The sequence below is a fragment of the Oncorhynchus nerka genome, linkage group LG12, assembly GCF_034236695.1.
Source record: "Oncorhynchus nerka isolate Pitt River linkage group LG12, Oner_Uvic_2.0, whole genome shotgun sequence".
Lineage (NCBI taxonomy): Eukaryota > Metazoa > Chordata > Actinopteri > Salmoniformes > Salmonidae > Oncorhynchus > Oncorhynchus nerka.
The window spans coordinates 68,477,322-68,496,820 of NC_088407.1; the positions used below are offsets into that span (position 1 = coordinate 68,477,322).

At 43.5% G+C, this 19,499-nt stretch overlaps 1 protein-coding gene across 1 annotated transcript in view; it reads left to right on the plus strand.

The window, feature by feature from the left end:
- Positions 1-19,499, plus strand: part of LOC115138647 (protein Daple) — a 107,974-nt gene that overhangs the window by 49,183 nt on the left and 39,292 nt on the right. Inside the window, 3 exon segments of the mRNA XM_029675733.2 lie at positions 14,604-14,673; positions 16,726-16,784; positions 18,302-18,385. Coding sequence (XP_029531593.2) covers positions 14,604-14,673; positions 16,726-16,784; positions 18,302-18,385 — 213 coding nt within the window.

The following is a 19,499-nucleotide window of genomic DNA, read 5'->3' on the forward strand; positions in this document are numbered from 1 at the left end:
CCTGCCTTTGAAGGTCTTTGAAAGCCAAGTCAACAAACAGATTACCAACCATTTCGAATCCCACCATACCTTCTCCGCTATGCAATCTGGTTTCAGAGCTGGTCATGGGTGCACCTCAGCCACGCTCAAGGTCCTGAACGATATCTTAACCGCCATCGATAAGAAACGATACTGTGCAGCCGTATTCATTGACCTGGCCAAGGCTTTCGACTCTTTCAATCACCACATCCTCATCGGCAGACTCGACAGCCTTGGTTTCTCAAATGACTGCCTCACCTGGTTCACCAACTACTTCTCTGATAGAGTTCAGTGTGTCAAATCGGAGGGCCTGTTATCCGGGCCTCTGGCAGTCTCTATAGGGGTGCCACAGGGTTCAATTATTGGACTGACTCTCTTCTCTGTATACATCAATGATGTCACTCTTGCTGCTGGTGAGTCTCTGATCCACCTCTACGCAGACGACACCATTTTGTATACTTCTGGCCCTTCTTTGGACACTGTGTTAACAACCCTCCAGGCGAGCTTCACTGCCATTCATCTCTCCTTCCGTGGCCTCCAATTGCTCTTAAATACATGTCAAACTAAATGCATGCTCTTCAACCGATCGCTGCCTGCACCTGCCCGCCTGTCCAACATCACTACTCTGAATGGTTCTGACTTAGAATACCTACAAATACCTAGGTGTCTGGTTAGACTGTAAATTCTCCTTCCAGACTCACATCAAACATTTCCAATCCAAAGTTAAGTCTAGAATTGGCATCCTATTTCGCAACAAAGCATCCTTCACTCATGCTGCCAAACATACCCTTGTAAAACTGACCATCCTACCGATCCTCGACTTCGGTGATGTCATTTACAAAATAGCCTCCAATACCCTACTCAATAAATTGGATGCAGTCTATCACAGTGCCATCCATTTTGTCACCAAAGCCCCATATACTATCCACCACTGCGACCTGTACACTCTCGTTGGCTGGCCCTGGCTTCATACTCGTCGCCAAACCCACTGGCTCCAGGTCATCTACAAGACCCTGCTAGGTAAAGTCCCCCCTTATCTCTCTGGTCACCCCCAAAACCAATTCTTCCTTTGGCTGCCTCTCCATCCAGTTCTCCGCTGCCAATGACTGGAACGAACTACAAAAATCACTGAAACTGGAAACACTTATCTCCCTCACTAGCTTTAAGCACCAGCTGTCAGAGCAGCTCACAGATTACTGCACCTGTACATAGCCCATCTATAATTTAGCCCAAACAACTACCTCTTTTCCCGACTGTATTTATTTATTTTGCTCCTTTGCACCCCATTATTTCTATCTCTGCTTTGCACATTCTTCCACTGCAAATCAACCATTCCAGTGTTTTACTTACTATATTGTATTTACTTTGCCACCATAGCCTTTTTTGCCTTTACCTCCCTTATCTCACCTCACTTGCTCACAGACTTATTTTTCTACTGTATTATTGACTGTATTTTTGTTTTACTCCATGTGTAACTCTGTGTTGTTGTATGTGTCGAACTGCTTTACTTTATCATGGCCAGGTCACAATTTTAAGTGAGAACTTGTTCTCAACTTGCCTACCTGGTTAAATAAAGGTGAAATAAAAAATACATTAACACTCATTTTCATCATAGGTACACTTCAACTATGACAGACAAAATGAGAGCTAACTCTGTCGGGAGTGTGCATCACGAGCCTGAGACACTCTGCCAGACCCATGACTCATTCAGCTCACATTCCCCCTCCCTTTATAGAAGAAGCCTGAAACAAGTTTCTAAAGATGGTTGACATCTAGTGGAAGCTGTAGGTAGTGTAACTTGACCCCATAGACACTGTGTATTCGGGTAGGCCAAGCTTTGAAAAATTACAAACCTCAGATTTCCCACTTCCTGGTTGGATTTTTCTCAGGTTTTCGCCTGCCATATGAGTTCTGTTATACTCACAGACATCATTCAAACAGTTTTAGAAACTTCAGAGTGTTTTCTATCCAATACGACGAATAATTTGCATATATTCACATCTGGGACAGTGTAGGAGGCAGTTCACTCTGGGCACGCTATTCATCCAAAAGTGAAAATGCTGCCCCCTATCCCAAAAAGGTTTTAAGCATGGTCAAGTTAATAATTATGCTGTGGATCAACAGCACGATCATTACATGGGAGCTCCTTTTGCCGGGGACAATAAAAGGCCACTCTAAAATGTGCAGTTTTGTCACAACACAATGCCTGAAGTTGAGTAAGCCTGCGTGCAATTGGCATGCTGACTTCAGGAATGTCCACCAGAGCTGTTGACAGAAAACATAATGTTCATTTCTCTACCATAAGCTGCCTCCAATGTCGTTTTAGAGAGCTGGCCTTACAACTGCAGACCATGTGTAACCACGCCAGCCTAGGGCCTCCACATCTGGCCTCTTCACCTGCAGGATTGTCTGAGACCAGGCAGCTGGACAGCTGATGAAACTGTGGGATTGCACAACCAAAGAATTTCTGCACAAACTGTCAGAAACCGTCTCAGGGAACCTTGTCTGCGTGCGCGTCGTCCTCACCAGGGTCTTGACCTGACTGCAGTTCTGCAACCGATTTCAGTGGGCATATTCTCACCTTTGGAGAAGTCTGCTCTTCACTGATGAATCCCGGTTTCAACTGTACCGGGCAGATGGCAGACAGCGTGAATGGCGTCGTGTTGGCGAGCTGTTTGCTGATGTGAAAGTTGTGAACAGTGTCCCATGGTGGAGGTGGGATTATGGTATGGGCAGGCATGGATGGACAACCAACGTGAATGCATTTTATCGATGGCAATTTGAATGCACAGAGATACCGTGACAAGGTCCTGAGGCCCATAGTCATGCCATTCATCCGCCGTCATCACCTCAATTTTCAGCATGAAAATGCACAGCCCCATGTTGCAAGGATCTGTTCACAATTTCTGAAAGTTGAAATGGCCCAGTTCTTCTATGGCCTGCATAATCACCAGACATTTCACCCATTTAGCCCGTTTGAGATACTCTGGATCGACGCGTACGACAGCCTGTTCCTCTTCCCGCCAATATCCAGCAACTTCGCACAGCCATTGAAGAGGAGTGGGACAACATTCCATAGGCCACAATCAAAAGCCTGATCAACTCTATGTGAAGGAGATGTCGTGCTGCATGAGGCAAGTGGTGGTCACACCACATACTGACTGGTTTTCTTATCAACGCTCCTACCTTTTTTGGGGTGTGTATCTGTGACCAACAGATGCATATGTGTTCCCAGTCATGTGAAATCCCTCATTTATTTCAATTGACTAATTTCCTTATGAACTGTAACTCACAAATCTTTGAAATTGTTGCGTTTATATTTTTGTTCAGTGTAGATTGATTCAGGGAGCTGAATACCTATGCAAAGACTTTGTAATTACATTTTTATTCTTTGAAACTATTTTAGAATTCTCAGGTTTAAACAACTATTAGCATTTTAGCTCTTATTCCAGGACTTTGACTGTGGGAAATCATATCGTATTGAACATTCTGTACAGCCTGGCTCATTTCAGTGGTTTCTGAGTCCTGCAGTTAGAGCTAAGATGCACATACTGTACTCGTCAAAAGTTTGAACACACCTACTCATTCAATGGCTTTTTTTATTTTTACCATTTTCTACATTGTAAAATAATAGTGAAGACTTCAAAGCTATGTAATAACACATACAGAATCATGTAGTAACCAAAAAAGTGTTAAACAAATAAATATATTTTATTTTATGTTCTTCAGTGTAGCCACCCTTTGCGTGATTGGGAGCCCCATAGGGCGACGCACAAATGGCCCAGCATTGTCCGGGTTAGGGCATGGCCAGGGTAGGCCGTCATTGTAAATAAGAATTTGTTCTTAGCTGTCTTGCCTAGTTAAATAAAGATTAGATTAAATAAAATAAAATTGCCTTGATAACAGCTTTGCACACTCTTGGCATTCTTTCAATGGTGGTGGGGTTACCATGGTGGCAGGAATGCATCTTTCAACATGCTGTTGCATTCACACTGAATGGAGAGTTAATAGGCCTAGTGGTTGGTGTATTGTCTCTGAGGGATCACACACACACACAGTGTTATTTATGGGGTCTCAGACATTGCTTCAGTCGTGTTCTTTGTCAGCTGTGGTGTCCTTGCAACAGTTCTTGGGCAAGAGGCCAATATGCAGTCTGGGCTTTGAAATATGGCTGATGGCCAAAAATACACTTTTGACACTTATTTATGAATGACTATAGATGAATTGGTTACAAAGAGAAGTGTGGTGAACCTCCCAGTCAGCCTTGTGTTTGATGTCATGTGCCTGAGAAGCTGGGAAGACTTGGCCAGCATCTTCAGCTAGTAAAACACTCCTCTTAGTTTATGATGGCCACATAAAGATGTCTTTAACACAGAAAAGAGACATATTAGTTAACTGTAGATGTGGCAGGGTAACGGGGCTGTTACGGACTACAAAAATAAAAACAGCTCCGTCACGAACACGGACATCACGCTTCCAGACAAACTAAACACCATCTTAGCCCACTTTGAGGAGAATACAGTGCCCCCGTCACGGCTTGCTGACAATGACTGCCGCCCCCACCTCCTCCGTGGCCGACGGGAGTTGAACATTTAAACGTGTTCACCCTCACTAGGCTGCTGGCCCAGATGGCATCCCTAGCTGCGTCCTCAGAGCATGTGCAAACCAGCTGGCTGGTGTGTTTACAGTCATATTAAATCGCTCCCTATCCCAGTCTGTTATCCCCGCTTTAAGATGGCTACCATTGTTTCTGTACCCAAGAAGGCAAAGCTAACTGAACCAAATGACTACAGCTCTGTAGCATTCACCTCTGTCATCATGAAGTGCTTTGAGACTAGTCTAGGATGATATCACCTCCACCTTACCGGCCACCCTAGACCCACTTCAATTTGCATACCGCCCCAACAGGTCCACAGATGACTCATTCGCCATCACACTGCACACTGCCCTATCCCATCTGGACAAAAGGAATACCTGTGTAAGAATGCTGTTCAATCAAATCAAATCAAATGTATTTATATAGCCCTTTGTACATCAGCTGATATCTCAAAGTGCTGTACAGAAACCCAGCCTAAAACCACAAACAGCAAGCAATGCAGGTGTAGAAGCATGGTGGCTAGGAAAAACTTCATAGAAAGGCCAAAACCTAGGAAGAAACCTAGAGAGGAAACAGGCTATGTGGGGTGGCCAGTCCTCTTCTGGCTGTGCCGGGTGGAGATTATAACAGAACATGGCCAAGATGTTCAATTGTTCACAAATGACCAGCATGGTCAAATAATAATAATCACAGGCAGAACAGTTGAAACTGGAGCAGCAGCACGGCCAGGTGGACTGGGGACAGCAAGGAGTCATCATGTCAGGTAGTCCTGAGGCATGGTCCTAGGGCCTAGGTCCTCCAAGAGCGAGAAAGAAAGAGAGAATTCGAGAGAGCATACTTAAATTCACACAGGACACCGGATAGGACAGGAGAAGTACTCCAGATATAACAAACTGAACCTAGCCCACTGACACAAACTACTGCAGCATAAATACTGGAGGCTGAGACAGGAGGGGTCAGGAGACACTGTGGCCCCATCCGATGACACCCCCGGACAGGGCCAAACAGGAAGGACATAACCCCACCCACTTTGCCAAAGCACAGCCCCCACACCACAAGAGGGATATCTTCAACCACCAACTTACCATCCTGAGACAAGGCTGAGTATAGCCCACAAAGATTTCCGCCACGGCACAACCAAAGGGGGGGCGCCAACTCAGACAGGAAGATCACATCAGTGACTCAACCCATTCAAGTGACGCACCCCTCCTAGGGACGGTAATGAAAGAGCCCTAGTAAGCCAGTGACTCAGCCCCTGTAATAGGGTTAGAGGCAGAGAATCCCAGTGGAAAGAGGGGAACCGGCCAGCCAGAGACAGCAAGGGCGGTTCGTTGCTCCAGAGCCTTTCCGTTCACCTTCACACTCCTGGGCCAGACTACACTCAATAATATGACCCACTGAAGAGATGAGTCTTCAGTAAAGACTTAAAGGTTGAGACCGAGTTTGCGTCTCTGACATGGGTAGGCAGACCATTCCATAAAAATTTAGCTCTATAGGAGAAAGCCCTGCCTCCAGCTGTTTGCTTAGAAATTCTAGGGACAATTAGGAGGCCTGCTTCTTGTGACCGTAGCGTACGTGTAGGTATGTACGGCAAGACCAAATCAGAGAGATAGGTAGGAGCAAGCCCATGTAATGCTTTGTAGGTTAGCAGTAAAACCTTGAAATCAGCTCTTGTCTTGACAGGAAGCCAGTGTAGGGAGGCTAGCACTGGAGTAATATGATCAAATTCTTGGGTTCTAGTCAGGATTCTAGCAGCCGTATTTAGCACTAACTGAAGTTCATTTAGTGCTTTATCCGGGTAGCCGGAAAGTAGAGCATTGCAGTAGTCCAACCTAGAAGTGACAAAAGCATGGATTAATTTTTCTGCATTTTTGGACAGAAAGTTTCTGATTTTTGCAATGTTCCATTGATGGAAAAAAGCTGTCCTTGAAACAGTCTTGATATGTTCTTCAAAAGAGAGATCAGGGTCCAGAGTAACGCCGAGGTCCTTCACAGTTTTATTTGAGACGACTGTACAACCATTAAGATTAATTGTCAGATTCAACAGAAGATCTTTGTTTCTTGGGACCTAGAACAAGCATCTCGGTTTTGTCAGAGTTTAATAGTAGAAAGTTTGCAGCCATCCACTTCCTTATGTCTGAAACACATGCTTCTAGTGAGGGCAATTTTGGGGCATCACCATGTTTCATTGAAATGTACAGCTGTGTGTCATCCGCATAGCAGTAAAGATAACATTATGTTTTTGAATAACATCCCCAAGAGGTAAAATATATAGTGTAAACAATAGTGGTCCTAAAACGGAACCTTGAGGAACACCGACATTTACAGTTGATTTGTCAGAGGACAAACCATTCACAGAGACAAACTGATATCTTTCCGACAGATAAGATCTAAACCAGGCCACTTGTCCGTGTAGACCAATTTGGGTTTCCAATCTCTCCAAAAGAATGGGGCGGCAGGGTAGCCTAGTGGTTAGAGCGTTGGACTAGTAACCGAAAGGTTGCAAGTTCGAGTCCCCGAGCTGACAAGGTACAAATCTGTCGTTCTGCCCCTGAACAGGCAGTTAACCCACTGTTCCTAGGCCATCATTGAAAATAAGAATTTGTTCTTAACTGACTTGCCTAGTAAAATAAAGGTAAAATTAAAAAAATATATATATATTTTTTTAAATGTGGTGATCGATGGTATCAAAAGCAGCACTAAGGTCTAGGAGCAAAAGATGCAGAGCCTCGGTCTGATGCCATTAAAAGGTCATTTACCACCTTCACAAGTGTAGTCTCTGCTATGATGGGGTCTAAAACCAGACGGAAGCATTTCGTATACATTGTTTGTCTTCAGGAAGGCAGTGAGTTGCTGCGCAACAGCCTTTTCTAAAATCTTTGAGAGGAATGGAAGATTCGATATAGGCCGATAGTTTTTTTTATATTTCAAGGTTTGGCTTTTTCAAGAGAGGCTTTATTACTGGCACTTTTAGTGAGTTTGGTACACATCCGGTGGATAGAGAGCCGTTTATTATGTTCAACATAGGAGGGCCAAGCACAGGAAGCAGCTCTTTCAGTAGTTTAGTTGGAATAGGGTCCAGTATGCAGCTTGAAGGTTTAGAGGCCATGATTATTTTCATCATTGTGTCAAGAGATATAGTACTAAAACACTTGAGTGTCTCTCTTGATCCAAGGTCCTGGCAGAGTTGTGCAGACTCAGGACAACTGAGCTTTGAAGGAATATGCAGATTTAAAGAGGCGTCTGTAATTTGCTTTCTAATAATCATGATATTTTCCTCAAAGAAGTTCATGAATTTATTACTGCTGAAGTGAAAGCCATCCTCTCTTGGGGAATGCTGCTTTTTAGTTAGCTTTGCGACCGTATCAAAAAGGATTTTCGGATTGTTCTTATTCTCCTCAATTAAGTTGGAAAAATAGGATGATCTAGCAGCAGTAAGGGCTCTTCGATACTGCACAGTACTGTCTTTCCAAGCTAGTCGGAAGACTTCCAGTTTCGTGTGGCGCCATTTCCGTTCCAATTTTCTGGAAGCTTGCTTCAGAGCTCGGGTATTTTCTGTGTACCAGGGAGCTAGTTTCTTATGAGAAATGTTTTTAGTTTTTAGGGGTGCAACTGCACCCTCAATGACTACAGCTCAGCATTCAACACCATAGTACCATCCAAGCTCATCATCAAGCTGGAGGCTCTGGGTCTCAACCCAGCTCTGTGCAACTGGATCCTGGACTTTGACGGACCGCCTCCAGGTGGTGAAGGTAGGAAACATCTCCACTTCGTTGACCCTCAACACTGGGGCCCCACAAGGGTGCGTGCTCAGCCCCCTCCGGTACTCCCTGTTCACCCACGACTGCGTGGCCATGCACGCCTCCAAGTCAATCATCAAGTTTGCAGATGACACAACAGTAGTGGGCTTGATCACCAACAATGACAAGACATCCTACAGGGAGGAGGTGAGGGAACTCGGAGTGTGGTGTCAGGAAAACAACCTCACACTCAATGTCAACAAAACAAAGGAGATGACCATGGATTTCAGAAAACAGCAGAGGGAGCACCCCCCCTATCCATATCGAAGGGACAGCAGTGGAGAAGGTGTAAAGTTAAGTTCCTCGGCTTACACATCACAGACAAACTGAAATTGTCCATCCACACAGGCAGTGTGGTGAAGAGGAGGCTGAAGAAATGTGGCTTGTCAAAACCCTGACAAACTTTTACAGATGCACAATCGAGAGCATCCTGTTGGGCTGTGTCACAGCCTGTACAGCAACTGCACAGCCCTCAACCGCATGGTGGTGTGGTCTGCACAACGCATCACCGGGGGCAAACTACCTGCCCTCCATGACACCTACAGCACTCGATGTCACAGGAAGGCCAAAAAGATCAAGGACATCAACCACCCGAGCCACTGCCTGTTCACACCACTATCATCCAGAAGGTGAGGTCAGTACAGGTACATCAATGCTGGGACCGAGAGATTGAAAAAAAGCTTCTTTATTCAGTTCACTCTAAATAATACCACTGTAATAATGTTTGTATATCTTACATTACTCATATCACGTGTATATACTATTTTATACCATCTATTGCACCTTGGCGCTTGGCCATCGCTCATGCGTTTCCTTACATATACATATTCTCATTCACCCCTTTTAGATTTGTGTGTATTAGGTAGCTGTTGGGGAGTTGTTAGATTACTTGTTAGATATTACTGCACTGTCGGAACTAAACGCAGAAGCATTTCGCTACACTCGCATTAACATCTATTAACCATGTGTATGTGACCAATAACATTTTATTTGATGTGACAGAATGGAACGAAACCTGATGATTGGTGTGTCAGATGTCTGTATGGTTCATTGGCTCTCCGAAACACCCATTTTGGTTACCAGGATATAGGTAGCATATTTACTCACTCTGTCAACAAGATTGATCATTTGTTCAATCCATTGTTGAATGAGAAATATAATAGCTCTGTTGCTTCTTATTTTAGCTTCTTTGTCTTTGCAATTAATAATCACTGTCTTTCCTCCATCTCTGTCTCCTCTGTTCTGTCTGTTTTCTGTACAGTATATCTTCACAGGCAGTTATTCCCAATCCCCCGTCTCTCAGAATGTACCGCTTTATATAGTGTAGGTAGTACCCTGTGGTCTACAGCTTCTCTCTGAGCTTAATGTGAACAGAGTTATCTCTCACCAAAAAGCATCATGGGTTTCCTAGATTGCAGTGTTCTGCATAGCAACAGAGGAAGAGGAAATGGACCCTGACATCAAAGGGAAATGTCCAACATTTCTTGCCGGTGAGGTCTTACTTTGACCTTCTGACCTAACAGTAGCCATTCCTCCCAACGATGTTTCCAGATTGTTAATGAGCTGCTGCTGCTGATAGTCATTTGTTTCCCCCTTCCCACTTCCCTGTTTAATCAAGGGTAGATTTGAGAGTGGAAATGGCTGTTGTCAAGGGACGTTCCTACCTACTGCATCACACACGATGGTATGAGGTCAGCAAAGAACATATTTGTGTCAATGTTAGGTGGGTAATGGAAAAGTGGATAGAATAGGAGAGATGTGACTCTTGTACCTGAACATGACCTTACCTGAAGGCTGAAATTCATCAATAATGTAAAATTGACCTCTTTTTGTTAGTGTATTAGTGTGTCTCAGGCAGTTAAAATGTTGCTTTCTACTAACATGGCTAATACCACAGGGTCATGTTCAGTTAAGTCCACCATAGCAAAAGATTTTAAACAATAAAATGAAAATGTGGGTTTTTCCCCCTCCTTGTTTTTTCAGTTTGGTGCCTAATGAGCCAGTCAGTACTGGAGAAACAAAATGGAGATGTGCTCTTTGGTTACTTATAGCCTTAGAGGCATCATCTGCCAGGCTGCTGTCAAGTTTAATTTACTCTGGTTAGGTTTCTCCTATTATGCTGATGGTTGGGACTGGCTGACTGCAGGAGTTGACCAGGCAAAGAGAGTGCTTCCCAAATGACACCCTATTTGCTTTATAGTCCACTACTTGTGCCTGGGCTCTATTTTGGATGTAAACAGGGAGAGAGTTAGGGAAGAACTATACTGAACAAAAACACAAACGCATGCAACAATTTCAAAGATTTTACAGTTCATAGAAGGACATCAGTCAATCCAAATAAATAAATGATGCCCTAATCTATTGACTTCAAATGACTGGGCAGGAGCACAGCCAAGGGTGGGCTTGGAAGGACACAGGCCCACCCACTTCGGAGCCAGGCCCAGCCAATCAGAATGAGTCGTCGTCCCCCTTCAGCAGGTGAAGAAGCAGGATGTGGAGGTCCTGGGCTGGCGTGGTTGGTTGGAAGTACTGCCAAATTCTATTAAATGATGTTGGAGGAAGCGGCTTATGGTAGAGAAATTAGCATTCAATTATCTGGCAACAGCTCTAGTGGACATTCCTGCAGTCAGCATGCCAGTTGCACTCTCCCTCAACTTGATACTTTTGTGGCATTGGGTTGTGTGACAAAACAGCACATTTTAGTGTAGCTTTTTATTGTCCCCAGCACAAGGTGCACCTGTGTAATGATGCTGTTGAACTTCTTTATGCCACATCTGTCAGGTGGATGGATTATCTTGGCAAAGGAGAAATGCTCACTAACAGGGATGTAAACGCAATTTGAGAGAAATACGCTTTTTTTTATGGACATTTTCAGGGGTCTTTTATCTTTATTTTATTTGTGTTTTATATTTTTGTTCCGTATATTTAGATATGCATCATAGCCAACACCTGCAACTACTTCAGGTGTTGGCTAGTCCTCACTGGCCTGTCCTCCAGAGGGTAAACTGATAAGCAGCCTGTATCAGAGCTGTCATTCCCCCTCATGTTCCTCTCTACGATCACCTGTCTACTGAAACATGAAGCCTGTAACACCCTGTAACACCTCCACAAAGCCCCAGTGCTAGCCACATGACAAAGAGCTGGTCATTTTACATTGTTGTTGCTTCCCTAAAATGATTTAGTCAAATACCATTCAATTAAAGTACCATTCAATTAAAATGTGTTTTATAAAAAAAGGACTGTGTGACATAAGCCGTGTTGGAGTATTGATGAGGTGTAACAGACGTATGGGGTCCTCTAGTCAGACACAGTTAGTCGTTATGTTTTATGGCCATAGGAAAGGGGGACACCTAGTCAATTGTACAACTGAATGCCTTCAACTGAAATGTCTTCCGCATTTAACCCAACCCCTCTGAATCAGAGGATCCAGTCCAGATGTACCATGTTTATTTACTGTGACCACCCCCCTCAACCCAAGCGTCTGTTCGTAACAGGCTCACTCAGTCGATTTGGCTGTTATGTATACTTACTATTAAGATGTAATGTTGTAGGCCTTAACTATTGAAAAGGTTATTGGTAAATCTCCAAATATGCACCCAGACCCAGATTTTCACAACAACCATGTAACCTTAGCTAAGGAAAGTCACACCTGTCTTTTTATTCTCATGACATCTCTAAGGTGCTATTAGTGTAAAATGAGAACTCTAGCATACAGTTAGACCTAGAGGTCGACTGATTAATCCGAATGACTGATTTCAAGTTTTCATAACAATCGTTAATCTGCATTCTCGAGGAGACTGCGTGGCAGGTTGGCCACCTGTTACGCGAGTGCAGGCAGCAAGGAGCCATGGTAAGTTGCTAGCTAGCATTAAACTTATCTTATAAAAAACAATGAATCTAAACATAATCACTAGTTAACTACAGTACACATGGTTGATGATATTGCCAGTTTAACTAGCTTGTCCTGCATTGCATATAATCAATGCGGTGCCTGAAATTGTGTCACTTCTCTTGCGTTCAGTGTAAGCAGTCGGTATATGCAGCAGTTTGTGTCACCTGGCTCGTTGCGAACTGTGTGATGACCATTTCTTCCTAACAAAGACAATAATTAATTTGCCAGAATTTTACATAATTATGACGTAACATTGAAGGTTGTGCAATGTAACAGCAATATTTAGACTCGTTCGATGCCACCCAGAACGGTTCCGTATTTCACTGAAAGAATAAACATTTTGTTTTCTAAATGAAAGTTTCTGGATTTAACCATATTAATGACCTAAGGCTCGTATTTCTGTGTTTTTATTATATTATAATTAAGTCTACGATTTGATATTTGATAGAGCAGTCTGACTGAGAGGTGGTAGGCAGCAGCAGGCTCGTAAGCATTCATTCAAACAGCACTTTCCTGCGTTTGCCAGCAGCTCTTCGCAATGCTTGACCCCCACAGTGCTGTTTATGACTTCAAGCCTATCAACTCCCAAGATTAGACTGGCAATACTATAATGCCTATAAAAACATCCAATCGTCAAAGGTCTATGAAATACAAATGGTATAGAGAGAAATAGTCCTATAATAACTACAACCTAAAACTTCTTACCTGGGAATATTGAAGACTCATGTTAAAAGGAACCACCAGCTTTCATATGTTCTCATGTTCTGAGCAAGGAACTTAAACGTTAGGTTTTTTACATGGCACATATTGCACTTTTACTTTCTTCTCCAACACTGTGTTTTTGCATTATTTAAACCAAATTGAACATGTTTCATTATTTATTTGAGAATAAATAGATTTTATTTATGTATTATATTACGTTAAAATAAGTGTTCATAGTTCATTCATTATTGTTGTAATTGTAATTATTACACACATTATATATATATATATATATCCCATATATAAATCGTTTGAACTAATCGGTATCAGCTTTTTTGGGTCCTCCAATAATCGGTATCGGCGTTGAAAAATCATAATCGGCCGACCTCTAGTTAGACCACTTTGTTCTGCGCTTTCTAAACTCATTGTGCGGTCCTGGTTTCTAGTCCAGAGCATTTGAAATGGAGAAGGTTTTTGTTTTAGAGGCTTCTCATGATGACAGGGGTAACAAATGGAATGTTCAACAGTTTTCACCTAACAATAGAGCTGTAGCTAGGCCAGGTCCTCTGCCAAGGGTCTGCTGGAATAGCAGGGAGGGAGGGAGTGTGGTCATCACAACACCACCCAGCCCCTCTATACATGAGGCCCCTCTCTTCTCTTGAAGGGGGGGGGGCAGCCCCTTTGATTCTACCCAAGGCCTTTCAGATCTAATTCCTCCAGAGTCTGGAGGGGAAAGGAGGGAAAGAAAAGGAGTGATGTCATAGGCCAACTTCTGTGACTAGGTACTGCTGATTTGGTGTCAGTTCTCACCCTCAGCCCTCGTTTTTAGTCAGCTTTGCTAGTGTATAATTATGTTCACTCCGGGGCCTGAAATTTCCCAAAATTAATTTGCGACAATTGTACATCCGCTAAGAAAAGTCTGCAAAAACATAAAAACAACATCAATGGAGAAGTCAACATACAAGTGTAAGTAACAACAAATGCAAATAAGTTAGAAATTGTGCTACTAATGCACATGATGGTAGAAACACGTCTCGTAAAGATCCCATGGCACTTATCGTAAGAGGGGATGTTAACCCCGGTGTCCTGGCTAAATTTCCAATCTGGCCTTCATACCATCATGGCCACCTAATCATCCCCAGCTCATTCATCTCCTCTCCTCTCCCCTGTAACTATTCCCTAGGTCATTGCTATAAATGAGAATGTGTTCTCAGTCAACTTACCAAAAGGTCTCTGTGAATGTGTTTGGCTGAACACTAGGCTACAATAACAATCTTTTGTCACGAAGAGAGGGTTACAGCTGGGCACTGCATTGATTGCTGTGTGAACTCCCCTCCTCTCCAAACGTTCTCCACCAGCTGAAAACGGGCTAATTTCCATCAAGATTGTCTGTTATTGCATGTTTCCCGAGGTTTATAAGTGACCTCGTCCTCCATATTCACGCCAGTGGAAGATTCCTGTTCTGTTCTGGCTGGAGGCTGGGGCTTTGGTGCGTGGTGGCAAGTAGGCTGGCACACAGGACGTCTGCTGCTATTGTTTCATTCCTCTGGTATTTCTGTTAGTTAATCTCTTATGTTCTCCTCTGTGATTTCAGGACAATCTCCAGCAGCTCATCCTGATGACCCTGCCTAATGTGCTGACCATGGCTAAGGACCCCCTCTCAGGTACTGTGGTGCTCAGTCTCTTTTTCCCAAACGCACAACTAGTCTCAGATAGCTACACCTCAACCCAGTTGACTAGCTAGCTAGTGCAAGATTCACAACATGTGCTTACATTGTCCCCTACATACTAACAAGTTGTTAAAAACCTACCTTACATATCCCCTTGTCATCGCAGGCCAGTTCATCTACTGTACTGTATGAGGGCATGTTCTCTGTTGGGTGGGAAGGATGCACATGTTGTGGCCCTTTTCTGGGGTCAGTCAGGAAGTGGGAAAGGCAGGAAAAGACCCATTGGAACCCTGCAGCCTGTCTGTCTGCATGTAGGAGGCTAATCAAACCATGGAGAGTGTGGGGCCTCCGGCCTGGTGTCGACAACCTCTCAGGGTCACACCTGATATGGCTAGCTGTATGTTTGGGGCTATGGAGAGGGTCAGACCTGATATAGTGGGTGAGTGGCAGATTTTATTTTCCTACCGGGTGCCAATTGAACTAGATCTAGGCCTTTGATTGGCCCTTATATGAAAATGTGTTTAGCAGTCAAGAACAATAGTGATCTACGAATGGGAGTGTTGGGAGGCTTTTGCTGTAAGCCAGCCTTGGTATGTGAACTTAATCTGAATAGTGCATGTGTTCATATTGTGTTCATATTATTGTTTGTGGATGGACGTGTTGTGTTATTTGTATGGAATGGCCTTTGGAAGTTAGCTTTTCAATGAGTTCCCGTGTAGTTCCCATGTACAGTGTAGAAACAGTGAAAAGCTCCTCTCAGGGCGACACCACTGCCTGCCTATTTTTTTTTTACCTTTATTTAACTAGGCAAGTCAGTTAAGAACAAATTCTTATTTTCAATGACGGCCTAGGAACAGTGGGTTAACTGCCTGTTCAGGGGCAGAACGACAGATTTGTAACTTGTCAGCTCGGGGATTTGAACTTGCAACCTTCCGGTTACTAGTCCAACGCTCTAACCACTGCCGCCTATGTGTATACCTCGCTTGTCTTTTTAGTTGGTCTCAATGGAATAAGGGCAGGGCTGGGTCTCAGACATGGTCTCCGTGGTAACCTTGTTGCCCTTTCCCCCAGAGTTCTGATCCAGCTTTTTAGGAGTTCCCTCCAGGCAAGGGGACACAGACACACACACACACACACACACAGCTGATCCCATACAAACCTTGTACAAAATGAAGCAGTAAAGACTTTTGTAAATCATATGTATCTTTAAAAAGATATATATATATATATAGCGCTTCCGCACGGCAAGCGGTACTGGTTCATCAAGTCTGACACCAACAGGCTACTGAACAGCTTCTATCCCTGAGCCATAATACTGCTAAATAGCTAACAGAATGGCTACATGGACTATGTTGAATTGACCCTTGTATTTTATTTTTGCACCATCTCTATGCACACTCACAGGACTGTACACATTGACACACACTGACAAGCCAACACACATAGCATGCACCCACATTTATTCTGTCTCTACACACATGCGTGCATACAATCATCATTTACGCTGCTGCTAATCTGTTTTATCGTGTATCCTGATCCCTTACCCCTATACTCCAGTATCCCTGCACATTGTAAGTATGGTATTGGAACTGACCCTGTATTATAGTGTCTTACTTTTTCCTGTACTTATTTTTATATCCTCTGTGTTTTTGTTCTACCTTGGTATTTTTTTTTGCTATATTGATTACTACTTTGTTGGGTTGGAGCTTGCATTAAAGGAATTTCACTGTACTTGTGAACTTAACTTGAAACTTCAAACATAAAGGCTTGCTACATCTACAAAAACACCAAAAGATACCCTGAGCTGAGGCTGATTTAATGATTGACCCACTGACTGATTGCTCCTAACCAAACCAACAGGGATGGGAGAGATCCTTCAGCCCATTAGTGTAAGAACTGGGGGATGGGAGAGACCCAGAAAGCTGTCATTTGGGATTTGCTGCCTACCTGTGGGATTTAAACCAAAATCGAATCTGAGCTCAAAATCAATCTGCTAAAAGAAAATGTGATTTTAATCAGTTATGTCTTCATCTTTCTCTTCAACAGGCAAGAGCATGGAAGAGGTGAAGAGACTGCTGCTGTTGATCCTAGGCTGTGCTGTGCAGGTAACACAATACACACTAATTGAGACGGGCAGATCTGGACTCAAATAGTATTCCAATTCTTTCAAATACTTTAGATGTCCTTGATTGAGCTTGTCTGGTGCAATGGAATAGTCTGACAAAATGCAAAGCCCACCCACCTGGCACAGTCCTCGGGCAAGCTCAATATGGCCCTCAAATGTTTGAGATTAATTTCTCTTTGAAATCGACATGTCCAATGTAGCACCAAAACCACAGAGCATGGCAGAGGCTCTGAGATATAAATGGTGCAGGACAGGGACTACCCACCCGTGCCGGCACCAGAGGCTATTGTTTTCTTTCCCTCCCAATCCCCTGGCCTCTCGCTCAATTTGAATAGTTGATGAAATGTCCTTAGTAATTTTTTTCTAATCATGATACAATCAAAAAATGTCAATGTTGGGCATAGATGGAATGCATTATGTAAGTCCATTTTTTTAAATGTCACCTTTATTTAACCAGGTTGGCCAATTGAGAACAAGTTCTCATTTACAACTGGGAACTGGCCAAGATAAAGCAAAGCAGTGTGACAAAAACAAAAACACAGAGTTACCCATAAACAAATGTACAGTCAATAACACACAAGAAAAGAAAAATAGAAAAATCTATGTACAGTGTGTGCAAATGTAGGGAGGTAGGCAATAAACAGGCCCTACAGGCGCAAATAATTACAATTTAGCATTAATACTGGAGGGATGTGCAGATGATGTGCACGTAGAGATACTGGGGTGAAAAGAGCAAGAGGGTAAGTAATAATATGGGGATCAGGTAGTCGGGTGTGCCATTTACAGATTGGCTGTGTACAGGTACAGTGATCGGAAAAGCTGCTTAAATTTAGAGGGAGATATAAGACTCCAGCTTCAGAGATTTTTGCAATTCGTTCCAGTCATTGTCAGCAGAGAACTGGAAGGAAAGGCGGCCAAAGGAAGTGTTGGCTTTGGGGATGACCAGTGCAATATACCTGCTGGAGCGCGTGCTACGGGTGGATGTTACTATGGTGACCAGTGAGCTAAGGCGGGGCTTTACCTAGCAAAGACTTATAGATGACCTGGAGCCAGTGGGTATGGCGACAGGATATGTAGTGAGGGCCAGCTAACGAGAGCATACAGGTCACAGTGGTGGGTAGTATATGGGGCTTTGGTGATAAAATGAATGGGATTTAAACCACAATCGAAGGGTCAATGTGTTATCTATGCATCTTGTAATTGCACTAACCCTGTTTTTTTCCTATCCATTGAATGAAAATGACCTGAGTCCAACAACAAGCCCTAAGCTGACAATTAGACACGTGCTGCCTCAGGTTCTCCATGTTACTCTATACAGTATTTCTACACGATTAAAACCTTTTCATCTGGCTTATATGTAATTATGACCATTCACACACCCAGTCTTTGTGTTCCGTAGAGAATGGGATAACCAAGTCTGAATCAGAATATGTTTCTGATAGTTTATAGTACCTATAGATATCTAATTGAAGTGTCTGTCATTGTTTCTCTCTGCAGTGTGAGAGGAAAGAAGAGATAATTGAGAAGATCAAACTGCTCGACATTGAGAGGCAGGCAGCCATCGTCTCCCACATTCAAGAGGTTAGTAGTACAGGTGTAGGTGTGTTCACGTCAAAGCAGGCACACATATTCATGCGCATCAGCAATTCCTTTTTTATAGTGATTATTTTTCTCACATTTATTTGCAAATTATGGTGGAAAATAAGTATTTGGTCAATAACAAAAGTTTATCTCAATACTTTGTTATATACCCTTTGTTGGCAATGACAGAGGTCAAACGTTTTCACAAGGTTTTCACACACTGTTGCTGGTATTTTGGCCCATTCCTCCATGCAGATCTCCTCTAGAGCAGTGATGTTTTGGGGCTGTTGCTGGGCAACACGGACTTTCAACTCCCTCCAAAGATTTTCAATGGGGTTGAGATCTGGAGACTGGCTAGGCCACTCCAGGACCTTGAAATGCTTCTTACGAAGCCACTCCTTCATTGCCCGGGCAGTGTGTCTGGGATCATTGTCATGCTGAAAGACCCAGCCATGTTTCATCTTCAATGCCCTTGCTGATGAAAGGAGGTTTTCACTCAAAATCTCACGATACATGGCCCCATTCATTCTTTCCTTTACACGGATCAGTTGTCCTGGTCCCTTTGCAGAAAAACAGCTCCAAAGCATGATGTTTCCACCCCCATGCTTCACAGTAGGTATGGTGTTCTTTGGATGCAACTCAGCATTCTTTGTCCTCCAAACACGACGAGTTGAGTTTTTACCAAAAAGTTCTATTTTGGTTTCATCTGACCATATGACATTCTCCCAATCTTCTTCTGGATCATCCAAATGCTCTCTAGCAAACTTCAGACGGGCCTGGACATGTACTGGCTTAAGCAGGGGGACACGTCTGGCACTGCAGGATTTGAGTCCCTGGCGGCGTAGTGTGTTACTGATGGTAGGCTTTGTTACTTTGGTCCCAGCTCTCTGCAGGTCATTCACTAGGTCCCCCTGTGTGGTTCTGGTATTTTTGCTCACCGTTCTTGTGATCATTTTGACCCCACGGGGTGAGATCTTGCGTGGAGCCCCAGATCGAGGGAGATTATCAGTGGTCTTGTATGTCTTCCATTTCCTAATAATTGCTCCCACAGTTGATTTCTTCAAACCAAGCTGCTTACCTATTGCAAATTCAGTCTTCCCAGCCTGGTGCAGGT